The sequence below is a fragment of the Equus przewalskii genome, chromosome 12 (genome assembly GCF_037783145.1).
Source record: "Equus przewalskii isolate Varuska chromosome 12, EquPr2, whole genome shotgun sequence".
NCBI lineage: Eukaryota > Metazoa > Chordata > Mammalia > Perissodactyla > Equidae > Equus > Equus przewalskii.
Genome location: NC_091842.1, coordinates 19,162,854 through 19,185,445, shown reverse-complemented (window position 1 = coordinate 19,185,445; position 22,592 = coordinate 19,162,854). Strand labels below are relative to the sequence as shown.

Genomic DNA, 22,592 nt, shown 5'->3' with positions numbered 1-22,592 from the left:
CGGAAACTTATTGAGTCAGGAATGCTGGCAGTGGGAAAGGCTGGCTCCTCTCCAAACTTCCCCAGGTGCTCCTCTGCCCTTGACCTCTTGCCACAAGCTCAGCCTGGGCTCTGAGCACCCTATGGGTGCCAGATGGACAGAGCTGGATGTGACTGACTCATGATCCATCTGGGCTGAGGAGATGGGTAACTTGAGTATCCACCCCTTCCTTGCTTATATCATCCCCCTCAGCTGCCATTCTTTTTCTGGAAATGTCACAGTCATGATTCATTGAAATGTGAGTTTTAGACACCCTAAGGTCCCTGGCTGGAGCCTGACTTCCCTCATTGGTAAAACGAGTGACTTGAATTAAGGACACATCCTCTTCTACACTTTAATGATCGAAGTTATCCTTGCCAAAGGTAAGGTGTCTTATCTTGTCTTTTCTGTGAAGTATCATGGAAGTATGTCGGGCAGCTTGAAAGAAGAGACGGAGTCTTACTCATCCAGCGTTCTTGTCTTGTCCACCCTCACCTACCAAGCGTGGAACCCAAGCCGGAGGAAAGAGAGCAACGGAAAGGACAGGATTCAAGGCACCTTCGAAGGCTGGGGGCCTCTCTGGTACTCACCCTGTCTATAAGACTAGCCTTGAGTCTCCTAGACTTCTTCTGGCTTGAGTCATTTCCAGTTCATCTTTTACCTTCTCTAGAGTCTGGGCCACTTCTTCTTTCTCTTTACTGTTTTTTTTTTGGTCCCAATTTTCTTTTTAGAATTTAAAACCCTACCCTCTCTTTCTCTCTCTCAAATTCTCGTCTCCAAGAATTCCAGGGCCTTTCTCCAGCTGTATGGTGTCTGAGGTCTCTTTAGGGCTGCTTGCTTCCAGGTGATGTTGCTGCCCACGTTCCTCAGCCCCAGCTCCTCCCCACTTTCCTGGCATGGCCCACTCTAGGGTCACTGACGGCCTTGGTTGCCAGATCCTAGGCCTTCTTCATTTCTTACCTCATTTGATGTCTGGCAGGCTGTGACATTGTTTACATTCTCTCCAGGCTGCCTTCCACAATGCCCTTCTTTCTTCTGGGCTTCTGTCTTTCTCTTTGAGAACTTCCTTCTCAGTCTTCACGGGCTTCTGCTCTACTGCCAACATTGGCATTTCCCTGGGACCCATTCCAGGCCCATCTTTCTCTTCCCTCGTCTGACTCCTACCAGGATCTCATCCCGCACTTTTGCTGAAGGTTCTAAAACTCATCTCCAACCCAGACTTTTCTTCTGAGGTCTGCCCATGTACCCAACTGCCTCCAGGACATCTCCTCTTGGAAGCCCTTCAGGCCCCTCTTATGTAGCACAAATAATCATCACAGCATAGTAGTGATAATAGCCAATAATTAAAGCTCTTACACAGTCTTATAAGCATTTCACATTTACTAACTTAACTTTCCCAGCAACAATAGGAGGTGCATACTTTTATTATACCTATATTTTGCAGATGAGGAAACCGAGGCATAGAGGGTGAAAGAGTCAAGCTCTTAAACACTGTATTTTGGTTTTCTTAAAACCAAAGTTGGCCTAACCCACTCCTCCTCCCTTCCTCCTGTACTCTCTAGCTCGGGGACCATCACCACTGCCCTCTCCTCAGTGCCCAGTCTGTCTCCAGTCTATTCTCATGGCTACTAGCTCACCCCACACGTCCCCACCATCTCCCTCCTGACTGATATCTGTTTCCAGCTAGTTTCCAAAGAAATCATGTCTCTTACTGCCCCTCTTTCTAGCCTTCTAAAATGTAAATTTGATGAGCTGTCTTCCTAATTCACTTCAGTGCTTCCCTTTGCACTCAGGATAAAGTCAATATGCCTGAAGGGGGCTTTCCAGGACTGGGGCATGCTTCCTCCTCCTCCTCCCCCACCACACTGACCTCATCTCTTGCCACTTCCCACCTCCCACTCTCTGGTTTCACTCATTTTCCCAGAAGCCCTCCTGTCTTATGCCTCTTCCTCATTTGGCAATCCCTTCTGAAACACATTCCCCTATAGTCAGTTGTCTTCAAGATTCAGCTCAAGTGCCACCTCCTCCAAGAAGCCTTCCTGGAAATATACACCTTCGTAGCCTGATACGACATCTTGCAGTCAATAGGCTTCCCCTCATAGCAAGTCTTGCTGTTTACACATTTGCCTTCTCCACTGACCCCAGGGCTGAGGCCTTGTGGTTTGTGTTTTCTCCCTCTGCAAACAAATGATATGCATAATCAGGCTCAAGTTAGCCTTGTTGAATAAATGAGTGAATATCCATTCTGTACTCCTCCTAGGACCCAGATGCTTGACTCCTGGGCCCAGATGTTTCCAGGTCAGAAGTGGAGAGTTCGCACCAGGGTCTTCGTTAGGGCCCTGACCTCACCTTGGCATCTGGCCCTTTCTTCTCCCCGGCTAACTGAAGTTTCAAGGTCAAGAGAATCTGGGAGAGGTGGGACTGGGCAGGGGATTTGCATCCACACAAGCCTAGACTGGTGAGGCAAGAGAAACAAGCCGAGTCATCTCTGATTAGAAAGACTCTCAGACCTAAAGGGCGTGGGCTGCCTCAGCCCCCTTCCATGCTTACTTTAGTTAGTTGTATTCTCCACCCCTCACTTCTGAGTCATGCTGACAACTTCCTTCCCTGCTTCTGGCTTCCTGACCCCTCTCTGCTCACTTAGTCCATTGGCACCCTGGTCAAGCTGTTCCTCCAGTGGCTCAGGAGCTCGAAAGTACGTGTCTGACCTTCCAGTTATGACCAGGACCAGGACATCTCTCCTCCTGTTGATGGGTAAGCTGGGGGCTCTGATAAAGGGGGAAAAGGGAATTGAGGTCCAGGTAGTGGAGAGAGCTGAGGATGCACATGTTTTAGCCTAAGACGTTAGAGGAGGGATCTGGAGTTGCATAGGGTTTGGGATCTGTAGTTTGTGGAGGGAGAGAATACTGATGAACCAATTTTAGAGAAGTTCAGGAGACGCTGGAAGAGAGGCCAGTTTCCTGGACAATCCAGAGATTTCTCAAGTAGGCAGAACAAGTCAACACTGTCCTCTGTCCACATGGTCCCTTAGGCTCCAAGTTTTCCTGGACTCTCTCTCCTAGGAGGCCCAGGGGTAGGAGGGGTGTGGGTAGGGAAGGACCGTCTTTAGAGTTGGGTATTGCTCTGTGGAAATGGAGGACTGAAACTTGCCAGCAGGCCAGTGGGTGAAGAGCTGTCTCTGAAGCATCTGAAGGAGAGAAGCAAGGACAAGGGAGGTCTGAGCCTGGGAGTCCAGAAGACCAGGAAATGCTAGGACATTGGGCTTGGAGAGGAGAGCAGGGGGCTGGGGACCAGGGAGATAGAACAGGAGGAAGACCCTTCTCCAAAGCTTCTTTTCTCACCTCCTCCCAAGCCTTGGCTTCCTCTCTCTGCTTCAACTTGGACATGGACCAGCCAACAACCTTCCGCATGGACAGTGCTGGGTTTGGACACAGCGTGGTCCAGTACGCCAACTCCTGGTGAGGACGGGGTGGTGACTGGCCTTTGGCTCTCGACTTCTCTCCCTGCACAGGGTCCTGCTCCTCCTCATGCCCCTCCCTATATTCACAAACTTTCCTCTCTGTCTGGTGCGGCAATTCCCCCAAGGTCACGAAGAGCTGGATTGAAAGCAGGTGCTGTCTTGTCATCTCCATAGTCATAGCTAACATTTATTGAGCACTTAGTAAGTGCTAGGCGGTGTGCCAAACACCCTTTATGTGGGCCCTGATTTATCCTCACAACAACCTTATAAAGTAGGAATCAATCATTCAACAAATATTTGCTGAGCACCTATTGTATGTCTCAGGAGCCGGACACACAGCAGAGAATAGAACAGACAAAAATCCCTCCCATCTGCAGCTTAAATTGTTAACCCCCACTTTTCAGATGAGAAAACTGAGGCTCAGAGAGGTGAAGTCTGATTCCAGTGTCCGCGCTCTTAACCGCAGTGTTCTTTCCCCCCAGGGTGGTGGTTGGAGCCCCCCAGGAGATAAAGGCTACAAACCAAACAGGCGGCCTTTACCAGTGTGACTACAGCACAGCCTCATGTGAGCCCATCCCCCTGCAGGGTGAGTCACTGCCCCTCCCTGGGTCCCAGGTCTGGGCTCCCATGCTCTGGGGGCCTGTGGGGAGCACACGAGACCCACTTCCCAGCTTCGGCTCTGTCTGCAGATCCTTATCCTCAGGCAGGCTTCCTGACCCCCTCAAGGGCTCCTTGCCCATCGTACCCCTACACTCCATCAAGACCTGAAAGCCCCCTTGACCTGTCAGACCTCCTTGTCTCCCAGGGTTGAAGTGCCCTCTGTCCAGATCTTACACAGCCTCCTCTGTCCTGAGGGTGAACATGCAAATATCTGTCCCCTTAGTCCCCCCAGAGGCTGTGAACATGTCCTTGGGCCTGTCCCTGGCGGCTGCCACCAACCCCTCTCAGCTGCTGGTGAGTTGCCCTGGGTCACGAGAGCATCCTGAGGGGAGGAGTGGGGACCTGGGGCTGCTGGGGCTGGGGTCTTGTGGAGGTTAGAGGTGCTGGGATTGGAGGGTGGGACAGAAGCAGGGCGGCCCCTCCCACCAACCCCCTCTGTCCCCAGGCCTGTGGCCCTACCGTGCACCACACCTGCAGAGAGAATGTGTACTTGACCGGGTTCTGCTTCCTGCTGGCCTCCGGATCCTGGCAGGCCCAGAGGCTCCCCGCTGCCCTGCAGGGTGAGTGTTCAGGGTCACCTGGTCCTTTGAGGAGCCTACACACATCTGACTGGGGAGGCAGGGGGGCCAGAGAGCTCTTGCCAGAGTGGATAAAAAAGAGAGATGTGGAAAAAAGGATTTACTGGATGGTGTAGTGGCTCTAAACATGGGCTGGGGAGTCACTGCCTGCTTTCACGCTCTGCCCCATCACCATCCCACTGCAGTGCCTTTTCTATGACCTATCCTCTCTGAGCCTCAGTTTGTCTGTCAGATGGGGATAATAACACACTCAACACTGAGAGTAACATGAGATGATCCATGACCAGGGTTTAGCACAGCGCCTGGAATGTGGTGAGATCTTGATTAATGCCAGCTGCTATTATTTGTAGAGAAGGGAATTTATTTCCACCCAGTGCACACTGGGGTATAATGAATTGGTTTGTGCAGCCGACTTGGAAAGGGTAATGACGGTGCAGACACTGAACAGTGTGTATGTGTGCATGCGTATGTGTGTAGATGCATGTATATATGCAAGCACACGTATACGTGCATATGTGTACATATGCACGGGTGGGTGCACATGTATGCGTGTATGCGTGCATATGTGTATGCATGCACACATGGGTGCGTGTCTGTGTGTGCATGTATGTATGTGTGAGTGTGAATGTTTGTGTGTGTGTGTGTGTGTTGAGACATAGGATCTGGCTTCCCTTGGGTTGATGGGGATGGGAGATAAGGAGGTGGTGTAACTGTGAACTTTTCAGATCCAGCCCACAGCAGACTGGGGCCCCTAATGGTTTCATATTCACACTCAGGCCCTTGAAGAGACTGACATCTAGCCACTGAATGGCATGCCCTTTCCAGCACCTCCTAGGCTCTAGACTTCACCCACAGGCACCTAGGCTTCCATCAGAACACCCAGGACAGCAATCTCTCTGGTGGGCCGGCTTTGGGGCAGAAAGGGGAAGCCAAGAGCTGGGAACTAGGAATGGAATGGAATCTCCTCTCTGGGAGCTAAGAGAGCTTCCTCCTCTGAGGACGGATTCTAGATTTATCCAGGAGGGGAGTGGGGGCTCGTATTTAAGCTGAAAACAGATTAGGGCCACTGTGTGGCTGTCACCATGGATGACATTAAAAATATTTAACAATGGACCAGTCTTGTGGCTTAGTGGTTAAGTTTGGCACGCTCTACTTTGGTGGCCCAGGTTCGGATCCCGGAAACAGACCTATACCACTCGTTGGCAGCCATGCTGTGGCAATGACCTATATACAAAATAGAGGAAGACTGGCACAGATGTTAGCTCAGGGCAAATCTTCCTCAAGCAAAAAGAGGAAGATTGGTAATGAATGTTAGCTTAGGGTGAATCTTCCTCAGCAGAAAAAACAATTAACAAAAGTACAATTTCCTACTGACCAGTGAAGACATATCCTGGCCAAGGGCTAGAGCAGGGTCCTTTTAGTGCTGGATCATGGGGATGTTGGGGAAGAGGTGGAGTAGGGCCCAGGGAGGAGGGGCATGGACAGCTGAGGTAGAACAAGGGGCCCTCGGATTCTTACCATCTGGATTGGAGGAACTTTCATTTTTTTATCAACTGGGCTGGCTGTGCAGCTTTGAGCAGCTGAATCACAGATGTAGCCTCTTTAGAGATTTTAGGAGATGGAAGGGCCCTGTTCTAGGTAGGGGTTAAGGAAGCCACTGGGGGGGAGGGGCTGGGTGAGTTTTGTGTCCAGGAGGCTGAGGTCCCGGGCTCTGACTCTGTCCCTCGTGACGGTGCCACCTCCTTCCGCAGAGTGCCCGAGGCAAGAGCACGACATTGTGTTCCTGATAGACGGCTCAGGCAGCATCTACTTCAAGGATTTTGCCAAGATGCTGAGCTTCGTGAAGGCTGTGATGAGCCAGTTCCAGAGACCCAGCACCCAGGTGTGCCCTGCGGAAGGGAAGCCGAGTGTGCAGGGCCTGCCTGTGGGAGGAACACCAGGGGTTCTGGTGGAGTGGCCTTGGCCCCCAGCCCCATGTTGTCCTCCCAGTTCTCCCTGATGCAGTTCTCCAACAAATTCCTCGTGCACTTCACTTTCAAAGACTTCATGGACAGCTCAGACCCACTAGGCCTGTTGAATTCTGTATCCCAGCTGAGAGGGTTGACTCACACAGCCTCAGCCATCCAGGTGGTCATGTGAGTCCTAACTTCTCCCAGGTTCTTCCCCAACGCATCTCATCTTCCTTTGGGCCTAATCTATCTCCATGAGAAAGGGACAGGTGGGGACTGAAATTCAACCGGGGTCTCCTTGCCAAGCTGGGGCCCTCCAGGTGGGACTGTGCCCTCCCAGAGGAAGGGGCATCTCATTCTCACAAAGGCACAGGGGCTAGCCGAAGTTCTGATCACAGGCCTCTGACCCCTCTTCTTCCCTGACAGAAAAGAACTGTTCAGTGCTACAAGAGGGGCCCGAAAGGATGCCTCCAAGATCCTCATCGTCATCACCGATGGGCAGAAACAAGGCGACTACCTGGGTTATGACGATGTCATCCCCATGGCTGAGGCAGCAGGCATCATCCGTTACGCAGTTGGGGTAGGATGTGGGGACGCCCTCTGACTACTTCTTCCCCTTGCTTCCTTTTAAGGGAACTTCCCCTTCAAGGAAAGAAACCCCAGCTCTCTCAGTTTCTATTATGTTTAGGAGGAAAACTGTGTTCTAGCCTGGGGGACCCCTGATCCTTTTCCCTAAACTCCTTGATGCTGTCTGAGCCTCATTTTTCTCACCTGTACATTGGGTATAATAATATTGACCTTGCAGGGTTATTGGAGGATATCAGCACCCAGCACATGGTAGGCATATTAGATTTATGATTATTTTCACTGAGTTGGTCTTCGTTGGGGACAGGTGGGATCGGCTTTTCAAAGCACACAAGCCTGGCAAGAATTAAATGACATTGCATCGAAGCCCTCCCATGAACATATATTTAAAGTGGATGACTTTGATGCTTTGAGAGACATTCAAAACCAATTGAAAGAGAAGATCTTTGCCATTGAGGGTAAGTCAGAGATGAAACTACTCACTTCAGAAAACTTGACTCATAAATGCTTGTCCTTCTTGGGACCCCCACGTCACAGGCACTAACTCTTCTCTTTCAGTATTAGTTTCCAACATTAGGTCCTCCCAAAGCTGAGATGCGCTTGTTGGACCTGGCAAAGCCTGTCTTCCCCCCTGGAATCTAAATGTCATGCCTTCCCCCAGGTACGCAGACTGTAAGCAGTAGTTCCTTTGAATTGGAGATGTCCCAGGAGGGCTTCAGCACTGTGTTCACGCCTGTGAGTGGGGCCCCTTTCAGGCGACTGATGTACAATGAGGGAGAGATGGGAGGAGGGAAGGCAAGGGCGGGTGTCATGAGTGAGTGGAGTCCACAGCAGACATTGCTTTGGACTAGGCTGTCTTCTCACTCCGGCCTGCTCAGCCCTGGAATCCTTTCCTCTTAGGACGGGCCAGTTTTGGGGGCTGTGGGAAGCTTTGACTGGTCTGGAGGTGCCTTCCTATACCCACCAAAGATGAGCCGCACCTTCATCAACGTGTCTCAGGAGGAAGTGGACATGAGAGACTCTTACCTGGGTGAGGAGAGGCTGCGGCTGGGGGGACAGGCGGGAGATGAGCTGCCTGGGAGGGGCAGGAGCCTGGGGGCGGGAGGAGAAGCCTTTGTGCTGAGGCCTGGCCCCCTCAGGTTACTCCACCGAGCTGGCCACTTGGCAGGGGGTGCAGAGCCTGGTCCTGGGGGCCCCCCGCCATCAGCACACCGGGAAGGTTTTCATCTTCACCCAGCAGTCCAGGCAGTGGAGGCCAAAGGCTAACGTCATAGGCACTCAGGTTGGTGTGGAGAAAGCACGAGTAGAATGCGAGGGTGGCAGGGTATCCAGGAGTGGAGAGGGCAGACAGGGAGGAGATGGAGGGTTTGGGGCCTATGGTGGGAGGTGCTGGTGGATGGGCAGAGGCGGGACCTGGCCCAGAAGGGGTTCCTCTGGCAGGGGCGCGCAGGATGACTTCAGGCTCTGCCCTGCAGATCGGCTCCTACTTTGGGGCTTCCCTGTGCTCTGTGGATGTGGACAGAGATGGCAGCTCTGACCTGGTCCTCATCGGGGCTCCCCACTACTATATGCAGACGCAGGGGGGCCAGGTGTCTGTGTGCCCCTTGCCCCGGGGGGTGAGTGGCTGATGAGACCTGGGCTGGGTGGGGCCTGGGTGTGGGGTGGAGGGGTTGCCTGGGTTGGGGCCTCACACTATTTTTGTGCTGCAGAGGGCCAAGTGGCAGTGTGAGGCTGTTCTCCGTGGGGAGCAGGGCCACCCCTGGGGCCGCTTTGGGGCAGCCCTGACAGTACTCGGGGATGTGAATGGGGACAAGCTGATGGACGTGGCCATCGGGGCCCCCGGAGAGCAGGAGAACCAGGGTGCTGTCTACCTATTTCATGGAACCTCAGGACTGGGAATCAGCCCCTCCCACAGCCAGGTGAGGCCCGGTCACAGATTCTGTCACTGCAACGATCTCCTTTTTGCTTCTCCCCGTCTTCCACACTGCCACCTAGAAAATTCTCCTTTACCTTATTTTACCTCCTTTGCCAGTTCTGGACACATTGTAGGCAGCGAGCAAAATCTATGGAATTAGAGAAATGAAAACATGTTATGTTCCCTGTTTTGTATGGGGACTTGATACTTGAGTGGGTTTTCCACCCAGAGCTTTTAATCCTCCAGCAGTTTTACAAGGTACGTAGGCCAGGCATTAGCAAACCCATTTTACAGATGAAATCTAGGGCATGGAGAAGATAAGCAACTTGACTTGTCCACGGTTATAGTGGATCAGGAATGGTAATGAGGTAGGTTCCAATCACCTGACATCTAAGCCAGTACTTGATCTCTTGGTGGTTCCCAGCTGCCAATCAGTTGAGGTCTGGCTGCTCAGTGTGCCTGTCCACTCCCCCGTTCATCCCCTTGGATGCTATGTGACTTTCTTCCCTCTTGCCGTCAGCTATCCTGCCAAATGCCCAAATAGACAGGAGCCTCCAACCAATGGGTCAGGGGTTCCCTGAGAGGGGAGGGCTTCTTCCCTTGGCAAAAGTCAAAGAAGCCCCAATTAAAAACAGGCAAAGAATCTGAATAGACATTTCTCCAAAGATAATATACAAAGGACCAATATGTACGTGAAAAGACGTTCCACATCATTAGTTGTCAGTCATTTGCAAATTAAAACCACAATGAGATACCACTTCACACTCACTAGGAGGGCTGGAATCATAAAGACAGACAATAACAAGTGTGGGTGAGGACACCAAGAATTTGGTAGCCTCACACACTGCTGGTGGGAAAGTAAAATGGTGCAGCTACTTTAGAAAACAGTCTGGCATTTCCTCAAAAAGTTAAACAGTTACTGATAAGCCAGCAATTCCACCCAAGAGAGTTGAAAACATATTCTACATAAAAAGTTATACAGGGGCCGGCTCCGTGGCCGAGTGGTTAAGTTCCCGCGCTCCGCTGCAGTGGCCCAGGGTTTGGATCCTGGGCATGGTCATGGCACCGCTGGTCAGGCCACGTTGAGGCGGCGTCCCACATCCAACTGGAGGAACCTACAACTAAGATATACAACTGTGTACGGGGGCGGGGGGGGGGGGGGTTGGGGAGATAAAGCAGAAAAAAAAAAAACATTGGCAACAGTTGTTAGCCCAGGTGCCAATCTTTAAAAAAAAAAAAAAAGTTATACATGAGTATTCATAGCAGCATTATTCTTAGTAACCAAAAGGTGGCAACAACTCAAATGTCTATCAACTGATAAATAGATAAATATGCTAAGTGGAAGAAGCCAGTTACAAGAGACCACATATTGTATGATTCCATTTGTAAGAAATGTCCAGAATAGGTAAATCCATAGAGACAGAAAGTAGATTAGTAGTTGCCAGGGGCTGGGGTGGGGGAATTGAAGGACATGGGAGTGACTGCTGAGGGGTATGGAGTTTCTTTTTGGGGTGATGAAAACGTTCTAAAATTGATTTGGTGATGGTTGCATAACTCTGTGAACATCTTAAAAACTATTGAGTTGTATAGTTTAAAAGGGTAAATTGTATAGTATGTGACTTATATCTCAAAAAGATGTTAGAAAAAATGTCAAAGACAATCCCTACAGTTCCGTCACGGCAGCTGTGTGATGGTGGTCATTACTCACCTCTCTGTGCTCAGTTTCCTCATCTGTAAAATGGTGATAATCATAGAGTCAACCTTATCGGGCTGCTGCTGTGAGAATGAAGCGAGTAAGTACATATAGAGTACATATATAGCACACACATATGTGCCTAGCACATCAAATGTGTTATATTACTATAATCCATTATTATTAACACAGTTTAACAACTGCAGGGGTTCTAAAGAGCTTGGAACTTTAAGAGGGTGAAAGGCTTTTCTGAGAATAACAAGAGTCCACCTGTCGTCTTGAAACTACATTCAGTCCACACCAACATGCTTATCTTCCCCTGGCTGCAGCAGCTTAGAGGCATATTTCTGTAGACCTGCAATTGCAAATATCACTTGGGTTACGCCTGCAAGGCCCGAATCCAAGAAGAGGCCTTTCCAAATTCGCTGGCCTGCCATGACTTTTCTTCTTTCCCCAATGACACTCCCAATACATGCTTGACTGGGAAGGGCTTGCCTTGTTCCCCACAGGGCCACCCATGAATGTGAGAATATGGCTATGAGATCAATTTTCCTGAGCGTGAGGCCACTTGAATGTGTTTGTATTGTTCCTACTCCCCTCTTCCTTTCTAGACTCTCTTAGTAATTGGTAAATTTCTCTTTCATTTTATTATTACTGCTCTTAATGTCTGCCAGTCCCAGTAGGACCCAGAGATTTAAAGGGCACATTCTCCAAGGAATTTGTCATTATAGGAACAATGGAAATAGAAGAGAAGGAACCCCCAGGAGAGGCAATGTCCTGGAGTATAGAATCTGTGTATGGGTGCTGCTACTCCAAGTTGGTCCCTCCTTGTCTTCTGAAGAGACAGGGTGGCCATGGGAAGCAAAAAGGGGCCTTCAGCCTGAGGTCAGAGGATCTGATTTCAGGTCTGGAGTCAGCCTCTTAAAGGCTGTGTGGCCTTGGTACTCTCTGTGAAGTGGGAGGTGGGGCTGGATGAGCTCCAAGTTCCCTTCCAGCCCTAATACTCATCATTGTAAGTAATTGACTAGTGACTATATTCTAGGTGCTGTTCTAAGAACTGTATGAATTAATTCATTTACTACTCAGAGCTGAACTCTGAAGTATTATTATCCCCATGTGAAAGAGGAGGAAACTAAGGTACAGAAAGATTGAATCCTGGCCCAAGGCCTTATGGGTCATAAGTAGAGGAGCCACAATTGGAACCTGAGACTAACTGGATGAATAATGAACGAGACTCAGGTCACCAGGCCAGTCTTTCAATCTCCACTTCTTCATTTATGTCTTAGGAGTCTTTCCTTTTCTCTAGTCATCATTTCCCCACGTCCTCTTTTTAGGCACTTCTTGGCAACATCTTTTGACTACTTACCTCTTCTTTCTGTCTCCCACATTCCTACCTCCCTGTTCCTCTTGTTGTTGATTTCCAACTTGTTACCCTCACCTCCTAACCTGGCTTGCCTTTCCCCCTCTGACCAGAGGATTGCAGCCTCCCAGCTCTCCCCCAGGCTCCAGTATTTTGGGCAGTCGCTGAGTGGGGGTCAGGATCTCACCATGGATGGACTGGTGGACCTGGCTGTGGGGGCCCAGGGGCACGCGCTGCTGCTCAGGTGAGAACAGACTTCCTCAGACACTCCCCAGGTGGTCCTAAGTCTGCCTAGGACACCAGCTTCCCCACTCCCCATCCCATGTTGTCCTCCCAGTACCAAGAGTCTGTCCTCAGCTCACCGTTCTACCCACAGGACTAGACCCGTGCTTAGGGTGTGGGTGAGCATCCGCATCACACCTGCAGAGATTGCCAGGTCTGTGTTTGAGTGTCAGGAGCAGGAGCCCTCTGTCCGTACCCTGGGTGACGCCGATGTCTGCCTTCGTATTTATGAAAGTCCCAAGAACCGGCTGGGTGAGTCCTCACCTCTGCAGTCCAGGACACCCTGACCTCTGGAGTCCCCTAGCCTAGGACTCCTATCTCCTGCTTTGCCACTTGCCCACTTGAGGAGTTCCTGGCTCTCTTACCCCTCCCCATGCCTTACTATCCCCTACAGGTGACCTCCAAAGCTCTGTGACCTTTGACCTGACCCTTGATCCTGGCCGCATGAATCCCCGTGCCATCTTTGAGGAGACAAAGACCTGGAATCTGACTCGTGTCCGAGTCCTTGGGCTGAACCAGCACTGTGAGACCGTGAAGTTGCTCCTCCTGGTGAGGGAGCCTTGGAATCCTGGGGATGGAGGCGATTCTGAGGCTGGGCAGAGAAAGAGCAGAGTGTGTTCTGGTCCTTGCTGTGGCTCATCCCCAGCACGGCACCTGGCACACAGGAGGTGCTTAACACTTGTTAGCAGAAGGAGTGAGTGAGCGACCGACTGAACGGATGGGTTGCCAGGAGCCACACAGCTGGATTTCAGGAAAGAGAGTTGTGTCAGAGAAGTATTGGGTGGTGGGCCGGGATTCTTTCATCAAGCTGCTTCTCTGAGACAGGCCTTGTCCTAGGTGCCAGGGAAGCAGCAGTGGGCAAAACAGTCCATGCCCACAAGGAGCTCTGGGGGAAGACGGAAGACAATCAGGTTCCTGGATAATAGATGTTGGGTAGTGATGAGTGCTATGGAGAAAGATAAAGCCAGGGAGAGAACAAAGAGGGTGTTGGGAGGCCTCTTGGAGCAGGCGAAGTTTGAGAGCTTGCTGAATAGAGTGAATGAGCCTGTGGGAGGCTTGGGGAAGGGAGTTCAAGGCAGAGGACAACCACAGCAGAGGTTCTGCGTGGTGGAATCGTAGTAGTGAGTGTTTATTGAGTGCAAGTAAGTATCATTCTTACCCCATTTTCCAGATGAGGAGATGGGACAGAGCTAGCGAATGTGAGGGTGCTTTCCTTAGTTACCTGCCGTCTCCAATGTCCGTCCTCTAGGCCTGTGTGGAGGACACAGTGACCCCCATCACCTTGCGTCTCAACTTCTCCCTGGAGGGCAAGCCCATCCCTTCCTTTGGAAGCATCCGGCCTGTGCTGGCTGTGGATGCTCAGAGATACTTCACAGCCTCTGTGAGTCCTGGTGTGGGGATCTTCCAGCGAGGGTGGAGGGTGTGCACTCCAGATCTTAGGGAAAACCCCGCTTTGCCTTCCCTCTCAGCTCCCCTTTGAGAAGAACTGTGGAGCTGACCATGTCTGCCAGGACGACCTTGGCATCTCCTTTCACTTCTCAGGGTGAGCTTCCACCCCCTTAGATCCGCCCTGGTCCCCCTGCCCCTCTCTGAAACCTGAAGCTCCTGCCCCGGTTCTCACTAACATTTCTATCCTGTGCTCAGAAACCAGACATCTTGTCCCTTGTCTCTCCCCTACCTCCCCACTCTGGTTTCATCCACAGACCATTTCTAGACCCAGTCACAGAATCCTGCCCTCTTCCCCACATCTAGCTTGAAGACGCTGGTGGTGGGGAATAACCTGGAGCTGAACATGGAAGTGACAGTGCGAAATGACGGCGAGGACTCCTATGGAACCACAGTTACCTTTTTCTACCCTCCAGGGCTGTCTTATCGACGTGTGGCAGAGGGCCAGGTATTATTCCCTCCAGGAAAGGAAGAGGCTGACCGGTGGGAATCAGCAGAGACTCCTGTGCAGGGTTCAAGGCTCAGGCTGGGGCTGCCATTGCTTAGCAGCCTCTCATAAGCCAAGAGATCTGGGCTCATCGTGGTTGGATCTGGTTGTGTTATCTGGGACTTACCTCGGCTCATGCTGTGTTCAACTCTGGCCATTGCATTTTAAAGATACTGACTAGCAAGAATGAAATCCCAAGAGGCTGTTACTGTGGAGAGAGAGGGGACCGTGCTTTATATGTCTTTGTATTCCGCATGGTATCAATATTTCTCTTTTAAAGGAAGACATAACTTGGTCCTCAAATATTTTAAAACACTGTTCTGTAGATGGAGTTGAATTTATTCGTTACTCTAGATCAGGGCTTGACATACTTTTTCTGTAAAGGTCTAGATATTAAATATCCAGCTTTGTGGGCCATACAGTGTCTGTCACATCTACTCTGCTGTTATAGCGTGAAAATAGCCATTGACAGCATGTATATGAGTGAGCATGGCTGTGTCCCAATAAAACCTTATTTACAAAATTGGTGGTAGGCTGGGGCTGGCCGGGTGTAGTGGTTAAGTTCACGTGCTCTGCTTTGGTGGCCTGGGGTTTGCAGGTTTGGATCCTGGGTGCAGACCTACGTACCGCTCATCAAGCCATGCTGTGGCAGTGTACCACATACAGAATAGAGGAAGATGGGCACTGATGTTAGCTCAGTGACAATCTTTCTCAGAAAAAGAGGAAGATTGGAAACAGATGTTAGCTCAGAGCTAATCTTCCTCACCAAAAAAAGAAAAAAAAAGGTGGTGGGCTGTTTTTTGGCAATCCCTGGTTTAGAAGACAGAACTAGGACCACAGGGTGTCAAAGGGAAACAGATTTTTAACCAAAATTTTATTATGAAAAATATTAAACATTTGTGAAAGTAGAGAGTAGTTCAACAAACCTCCCCAAAACTTATCAGCCAGATTCAACAGTTAGCAACATTTTGCCACATTTATTTCATCTTTCTTTTGCCTTTTCTGAAGTATTTTAAAACAAATCCAAGACATCATGTCATTGCACTCCTCCCTATTTCACTCTATAGTTCTGGAGAGTGGGGATATCTTACATGACCCCAATTCCAGTATCACACCCAATGAAATAAATGATTCCTTGGTATTTAGACCATAATCAAATTTCCCTAATTGTCTCAAAAATATGTTTTTACACCTGGTTTATTTGAACCAGCATCTAACCTAGGTCCGCACATCACGTTTGGTTGGTTGGTCTCCTATGTCTTAGGCTAGTATTCCCATCAAAAACATATTTTGCTTAATGTATGAAGGAATGCACTGGGAATGGCAAGCTCCAGATGCATGAGGGGTGAGTGCCCTATCGCTGAAAGTACTTCTGGACATATCAGCCAAATGCAACATGTGGACGTTTGCTGGATAGCAATTTAAATATGAGCTGTAAAATAACATTTTGGAGACAATCTAGGAAGACTGAACATGACCTGGATATTAGCTGATATTTAGGAGTTATTGTTAGTTTTGTTGGGTATGATTTGTTGAGTCTTGTGGTTATGGTAAAAAAATACCCTTATCTGTTGTTGGTATACGTCAAAGTACTTCTGGATGAAACAATATGATGTTCAGAATGTGTTTTAAAATATTCTGAAAAAAAAGTGGAGAGCAGCTGAATAAAACAAGAGTAGACAAATGTTGATAATTTAAGCTGAGTGATGAGTATGTGGGGGTTGATTTATCTAGTCTCCCTACTTTTCAGTATGTTTGAAATTTTCCATTAAAAAGCTCTTTAAAGGGGCCGGCCCGGTGGCTTAGTGGTTAAGTTCGCCACTCTGCTTCACTGGCCCAGGGTTCGCAGGTTCAGATCCTGCACAGACTTAGCTCTGCTCATCAAACCACGCCTTGTAGCACACCACACAAAACAGAGGAAGATTGGCGCAGATGTTAGCTCAGGGCCAACCTACCTCTTCTCCCCCCCCGCAATAAAACAAAACCTTTAAAAAAAATACATAAAAAAGGGGAAAACTAATAAATCTGGGATTTCTACATTAGGAGGAGGTTTTACCAAGATTTTGTCCAAGTATTTTGTAAAACATAACCTTAAGGTAGATTCCAGCAAACTGTCACTACTTCACGGAGTCTCTTTGAAACACTAACAAATGCTCACTTTTTCCCACCTGCCCTTGCCTAGAACCAGCTGCAGCCACGCTCGCTGCGCCTGACCTGTGACAGTGCCCTGGCCGATGGGCAGGGCACTTGGAGGACCCGCTGTAGCATCAACCACCTCATCTTGCGTGAGGGCGCCCAGGTCAGCCTTGCTTCTGCCCAACCCCTACTTCCCTGCTCTTCCCCTGTCTCACTCCTTGGTGACCTCTCCCTGTTCCTGCCTTTTCCTCAGATCACATTCACGGCCACGTTTGACGTCTCCCCCAAGGCTGTGCTAGGAGACCGGCTTCTTTTGACGGCCAATGTGAGCAGGTGAGCTAGGCCAGGCCTGGGGCAGTGCCCCCTCACGCCCAGCCTCCTCCTCTGGAACACTTGTCTACTGGGATCCTTCTCTTTCTCCAGTGAGAATAACACCCCCAGGACCAGCAAGACCACCTTCCAGCTGGAGCTCCCAGTGAAGTACGCTGTCTACATCGTGATCCACAGGTGCCACACTGCGGCCTCAAAAGGGTTCTTCTCCTTCACTCTGATGGGGCTCAGGGAAATCCTCACTCCCTGAAGCAGCGAAACATCTGGGATATTTAGGCTTTCTCATCACTGTTTCTTTCAATCAATAGATGATACTGCTAGCTGTACTTACTAATCAATCATCTAGTGTTTACTGTGGACTAGCTATGATAATAATAATTGTGATATTCTTATCATTACATCCTACATTTAATAGAGGTTATAGTTCTTAGAATGCTTTCTCAAAAGCCCCAAGATTGTCCTGGATTGCCTTAGAGATATGAGGCATGTCCCTGTGTTCAAGGTTCTTATAGCCTTATTGGGGAGTAAGGTTATCCTGATCCAAGGCAGAAGCTCTTCAAGGGCCTCCCTGTCATTCTGTACCCTCAGGCTATGTGAGTTTCCAAGAGCGAGCAGGGTCTCCTGCCAGAGGAGGCCTCAGCTAAGTGTTGAAGGGGCCATGGCATTGGACTTTGCCCTTGGCATTTGGGTGGGAAAATTCTTCATTGCAAGGAGTAGATTCACACCCTGCAGGGCTTTTGGAACCACGACTCCTCCTTTTCCCAGTCCTCTTTGGGAAAGAAAGGGAGAAATGACCTGTCTGCTGCAGAGGCTCGGTGTCAGGAAGAAGCTGGATGACAGGAAAAGGCCTTAAAATGCTGCCCAAGGAGGGGTAGAGGAGGTGTTTGAAACTAAGGAGTCAAGTCAGGTGTTTGAGCAGATATCTTCCTTCAACAAATACCCTCCTAGCATTTGCTATGTTCCAGACACAGCAAAGATTTATTGAGCCTCTATTATGTGTAATGAAAACCAGACGTAAACCCTTGCCCTTGTGGGGTGTGTGCACTTGTGATTTGCAACAGGCTGACGTGGCTTAGTCTGGGTACATTCCTTGCTAGTTTGGCCCATGTGACTCATTGGATGTCTTCTTCCTGCCTAGAGTTGCACACTTTCATTCACACCTGCACATTGTGGGCTCTCAGCAGCCCAGCTGGGTGCATGCTCTGAACTTGCTTGCTGGAGTGTGCACTGGGGTTAGCACACTTCCTTGTAGGGACTCACAGGCAGGGCATACCACATACCACACATAGCTGTACTTTGCAGATGTGACCCTGTGGGTGGGGGCACTCAAAGGGTCCCCCATGATGAGGCTGGGGCATTTTTTGGGAGCCCCTTGCAGAAGAGGGATGAAACTTTAGAGTAGGAGTGGTGGTCTGGAATTTGGACTGTGTGGGCAAAGGACAGGTACCCAAAGAGTGGAGCAGGGAGGGGCAGAAGTGAGACCAGCCACCCGCGTGAGGGGCCAGGCTGAGTCTCTAGGCATGGGCCTAGGCAAGCCTCAGGAGTTGTTGTTACACTGAAACCCAGTGAGGAGTCTGCTGTTGGGCCCTCTCTCATCTCCAAGCCTTAGGCCCAGAAAAGCCAAGGAAACAGGGGAGAAAAGCCCCAGGGAAGGCCTGTGAAAGACCAGACTGGGGCAGTGTCCAGTAGACATTAGTCAACAGCATCAGCCCAAGTCTCCCCAAACTTTTGCTGTTTCCCACATGCCCATCCATCATCCTGCATGCCCATGAAGGCCTGAAAGGAAAACTGAGGCATAGAGAGGGAGGCCCTGGCACCTGCTCCCCCAGCGAGTCAGTGACATAGCTCTCAATCCCTTTCACCACACCCCTGACAAGCCCCCTTGACACTTTTCTCTGTTGGAAGCTTCTGCCGGCACCTTGCACCCAGCTTGAAGCCCAGCCCTGCTCCCTACACCCTCTCATCACCCCAAGTTATACAAAAACCTCATTCTAGGCCACTCCAAGGCCCCACTGACCCCCTCATGCTCCCAGCCAGAGCTTCCTCAGGAGGCGTCCATGGAACTTCAAAACTACCCATGCCTCTTCTCTCCCCAGCCCTGAACAATCCACCAAGTACCTCAACTTCTCAGCCTCAGAGGAGAAGGAAAGCAGCAGGGCCCAGCATAGATGTCAGGCAAGTGATGGTGACTCAGGAGCATGGGCTGGGGCAGAGGCCAGGAGCCAGAGATTAGGGAGGGATGTGGGGTTTGGCATGGTCTTTGTCCTCACTGCCCTCTGTGCAGGTGAACAACCTGGGACAAAGGGACCTGCCTGTCAGCATCAACTTCTTGGTGCCTGTGGAGCTGAACCGGGTGGCTGTATGGACAGAGATGGAGGTCTTCCACCCCCAGGTACTCAAGGACTGTGTATGCCTCCTCCACTAATGCTTGCTACCTGGATTCCCTGCCCCTCATGAATCCCTGATGGCCCCCCTGAGATGCTTGCTGTCTGTCTTTTCCTAGAATCCAGCCATTCAGTGTCCTTCAGAGAGAATAGCACCCACAGAGTCTGATTTCCTGACCCACCTTCAGAAGAATCCTGTGCTGGTGAGGAGAGCTCTGGGCTGTCCCCCACTTTAAGCCACACATCAGAGGAATTTTGTTCAGGAATCAGTGTTACATTCAGATGGCCATCTGCTGAACAGCCTTCCTGAATTCTGATGTGGCTGCTCCCCCCAAATCAGACAGTTTAATGCTGTCTTCTACCTTCAGACTCATCTTTCTCTGGCTTGATGCTACTTCTCTGTCCCTAGGACTGCTCCATTGCTGACTGCCTGAGGTTCCGCTGTGACATCCCCTCCTTCGGCATCCGGGAGGAACTTGACTTCATCCTGAAGGGCAACCTTAGCTTTGGTTGGGTCAGCCAGGTGTGTAGGCCCAACAGCAGAGTGCCTTCCCTGGATTCAGGTGGCGCCTGATATCTCTGTGCTCATGCGCAACCCAGGACATTTCTCAAACTCTGAGCCTTCCCGGAGCTAGTTCCCCAGCTCCCTCCCTCTCTTTTGCAGACATTGCAGAAGAAAGTATTGGTCGTGAGTGTGGCCGAAATCACGTTCAACAGATCTGTGTATTCGCAGCTTCCAGGACAGGAGGCATTTTTGAGAGCCCAGGTAGTGGCTGTGTGGTAGGCAGTGGTCAGGCTGGTAAGAGGGCTCCTTAATGATGCTAAATCTGTGATGCTGGGTGGGAGGCTCGCAGGCCTGGAGGAAGGAAGGATGAAGGTCCCTGGGCAAGACAGTTGTCCCTAAGCTCTTAAATGCTTTTGTAGCTCACCTCTTGAAGCAGGGCCTAGGGAAGGAGGAGTGGGAATTAAAGATTGGGGTACCTGGGAAGAAACTGAGACAGCAAGAGGCCTGATAATTTCTTATGGGATCACCTCCACTCCAGATGGAGATGGTGCTAGAGAAGTATGAGGTCTACAACCCCATCCCCGTTATTGTGGGCAGCTCTGTGGGAGGACTGCTGCTGCTGGCTCTCATTACAGCCATACTGTACAAGGTGAGTGTTTTAATCCCACTCTTGACACCAACAGCATTTGATTCCATTCTTTCTACAGTGTAAAAAAGAGCTCACCTTGGAGACAGGTGCACATTCTTACTAAGTCACTACTTGTGGGAGATTCCTTCCCACCTATGACATCACCAGTCCCCAACTGTCCCTCATGTTTGTGCCTTCCTATCTGATTCTCAGGCCTCTTCTAATCTCTCTCCCTTTCTTTCCCACTCTTCCCCATCTCTCTACATTTCCTTTGACAGCGAATTATAACATAAAACACAGCCCTGGATTTGATGTTGACACCACCACTGATTCTTCCTGTGACTATAGACAAGTGCCTTGTCCACATTGGGTCTTAGTTTCTCAATCTGAAGGTTATTATACCCAGCTCACAGAATTGTGGTAAAATCTAAATGACACAATATGTGTAAAGTTCCTAGTGCCGTGCTTGAACATAGTAAGGTCCAGAAATGGTGACCCCCTCCCCCTCCCGCAGTCTTCTCTTTTCTTCTCTTCCACTGGACTTCCTGATTTTCTTTTCCTTCCCCCTCATCAGGTTGGCTTCTTCAAACGTCAGTACAAGGAAATGATGCGGGAAGCAAATGGACACACTGTCCCAGAAAATGGGACATCAGACCCCCAAGTTGCCCAATAAGAAACTACCTCTTGTTCTCTTTTGGACCTACTCTCTGAGAGGGTTCCTGGCCCTCTTACTCTCACCTAAGACACGCCTGTGGGGGAAGAAATCTTCTATGTAAGGGAGGCTGGGATCAGGTTGCTTTCTCCCTTTGGGAGGATGCAGCATGTTTGCACAAAGAGTCTTGCCTGGGAAGGGCCATTTGTCTTGTCAAGTCTCCAGTTGGAAACCCTAGGACAGGATCACTGCTGTGTTCCGTGGAGGACTTCTCCATGTCGCTATCCTCTCAGCTGGAAAGGTCACTGGAGTGAACCAATACACAGATATTTCTTGCAAATCCTGGGATGTGGTGAAGGGGACATTGTTCGCATATGGTTAGTGATTGAAGAGCACTTCAAAGTCCTAGATCAGGGATCTGCTGCCCCCAATAAGCTCATTCTTATTATTATGCTACTCATCTCAGCATAAAGCTCAAAATGGTGCCTGGCACTAAGCTGAGGACCAACACATAGCAGACCATTCCTTGTCCTGGAGAGATCCCACTGCTGCTGCCACCACCATGATGCCCACCACATGGACGTTTTAGTTAGAAAAACAGAAGGAGGAGGCAGTTGACCATGTGATTGGAGGGAATGCTGGAAAGTGGTCCTTCACCTTGACCCAAAAATATCTTCCCCATCCACTATCATAGGGTCCAAAATCCCTTTGGATTTTGAAGCTTTGGAGTCTCCAGAAAAACCAATTATTATGCAATAGCTGCAAGAAGGGCTGCAGATTAGACTTTATGAGACTCCAGCTTTAGGGTGTTGTTTCTCAAAATGTGATCAACGAACCACTGGTCATCTCCATTGGTCTCCTAATTGTTAAGTTTTAGAGAAAAAAAGAAAGAAACACTTTAAAACCCACGCATCTCACACATTTGAAACTGGTGACTTTCACAGAAATACTGCTATAACCCGAATTGTGTTTTTAAAGCTGTCCATGGACACGAAGGACTGCAGTGGGCTCTTGTCTAGCATGCAGGCAACATGTGCTGCTTTCACACAATTTTCCTTTATGAGTTATTGCTTAGATATATTGCTTATATTTGTGTTTTTCAGGGTTGCTTTTGTGTTGTATTATATCCCCAAATAAGAAAAATCCATCAATGTCTCAAAAATTATTCATTGAAGCATGAAAGTGATGATTTAAAAAATAAAACATAATTGATCCAACTTAGAATAATGTCGTCAAAATTAAAATTGAATGAGATTCCAGTGCACATGTAATATAGGGATGTATGAATGCTGGGATGAGTGATTGTGAGCCGGAAAATTAAAATATGTCTAGAAAATATTATACCATCCGAAAATTGGATTTTACTGGGTCAGCTATCTATTTGTTCCTAGGCTGTTATCCACTATGAAACTTTATCAAATAATGGCATAAGCTATCAAAGCTTTTGTGTCATTTCTGAACGCAGCATAACGACCGCTAAGATAAAGCAAGTGAGATCTTGTAGAACAATGGAAATATATCACT

The 22,592-nt window shown here is 49.5% G+C and overlaps 1 protein-coding gene across 1 annotated transcript; it reads left to right on the top strand.

Annotated features, from left to right (window-relative positions):
• Positions 1–2,008: 2,008 nt before the first annotated feature.
• LOC103547252 (integrin alpha-X) lies at positions 2,009–22,289 on the top strand. The gene is made up of 30 exons (XM_008514347.2): positions 2,009–2,772; positions 3,371–3,476; positions 3,961–4,064; positions 4,362–4,432; positions 4,584–4,698; positions 6,468–6,598; positions 6,706–6,851; positions 7,092–7,245; positions 7,558–7,708; positions 7,912–7,985; positions 8,151–8,280; positions 8,390–8,532; positions 8,726–8,866; positions 8,960–9,169; positions 12,332–12,462; positions 12,595–12,752; positions 12,895–13,049; positions 13,750–13,881; positions 13,970–14,043; positions 14,253–14,394; positions 16,616–16,732; positions 16,823–16,902; positions 16,993–17,076; positions 18,996–19,074; positions 19,184–19,291; positions 19,403–19,486; positions 19,693–19,806; positions 19,948–20,049; positions 20,327–20,437; positions 20,991–22,289. Exons 1-30 carry the CDS (start codon positions 2,607–2,609, stop codon positions 21,087–21,089), a joined length of 3,612 nt encoding a protein of 1,203 aa, XP_008512569.2. The 5' UTR covers positions 2,009–2,606; the 3' UTR covers positions 21,090–22,289.
• The last annotated feature ends 303 nt before the right edge of the window (positions 22,290–22,592 follow it).

Coding starts and splice junctions, on each gene's coding strand:
- LOC103547252 (XM_008514347.2), top strand. CDS start 2,607: ATGCTGACAACTTCCTTCCCTGCTTCTGGCTTCCTGACCCCTCTCTGC. Junction 6,599..6,705: donor TCCAGAGACCCAGCACCCAG/GTGTGCCCTGCG, acceptor TTGTCCTCCCAG/TTCTCCCTGATGCAGTTCTC. Junction 7,986..8,150: donor TCAGCACTGTGTTCACGCCT/GTGAGTGGGGCC, acceptor CTTTCCTCTTAG/GACGGGCCAGTTTTGGGGGC.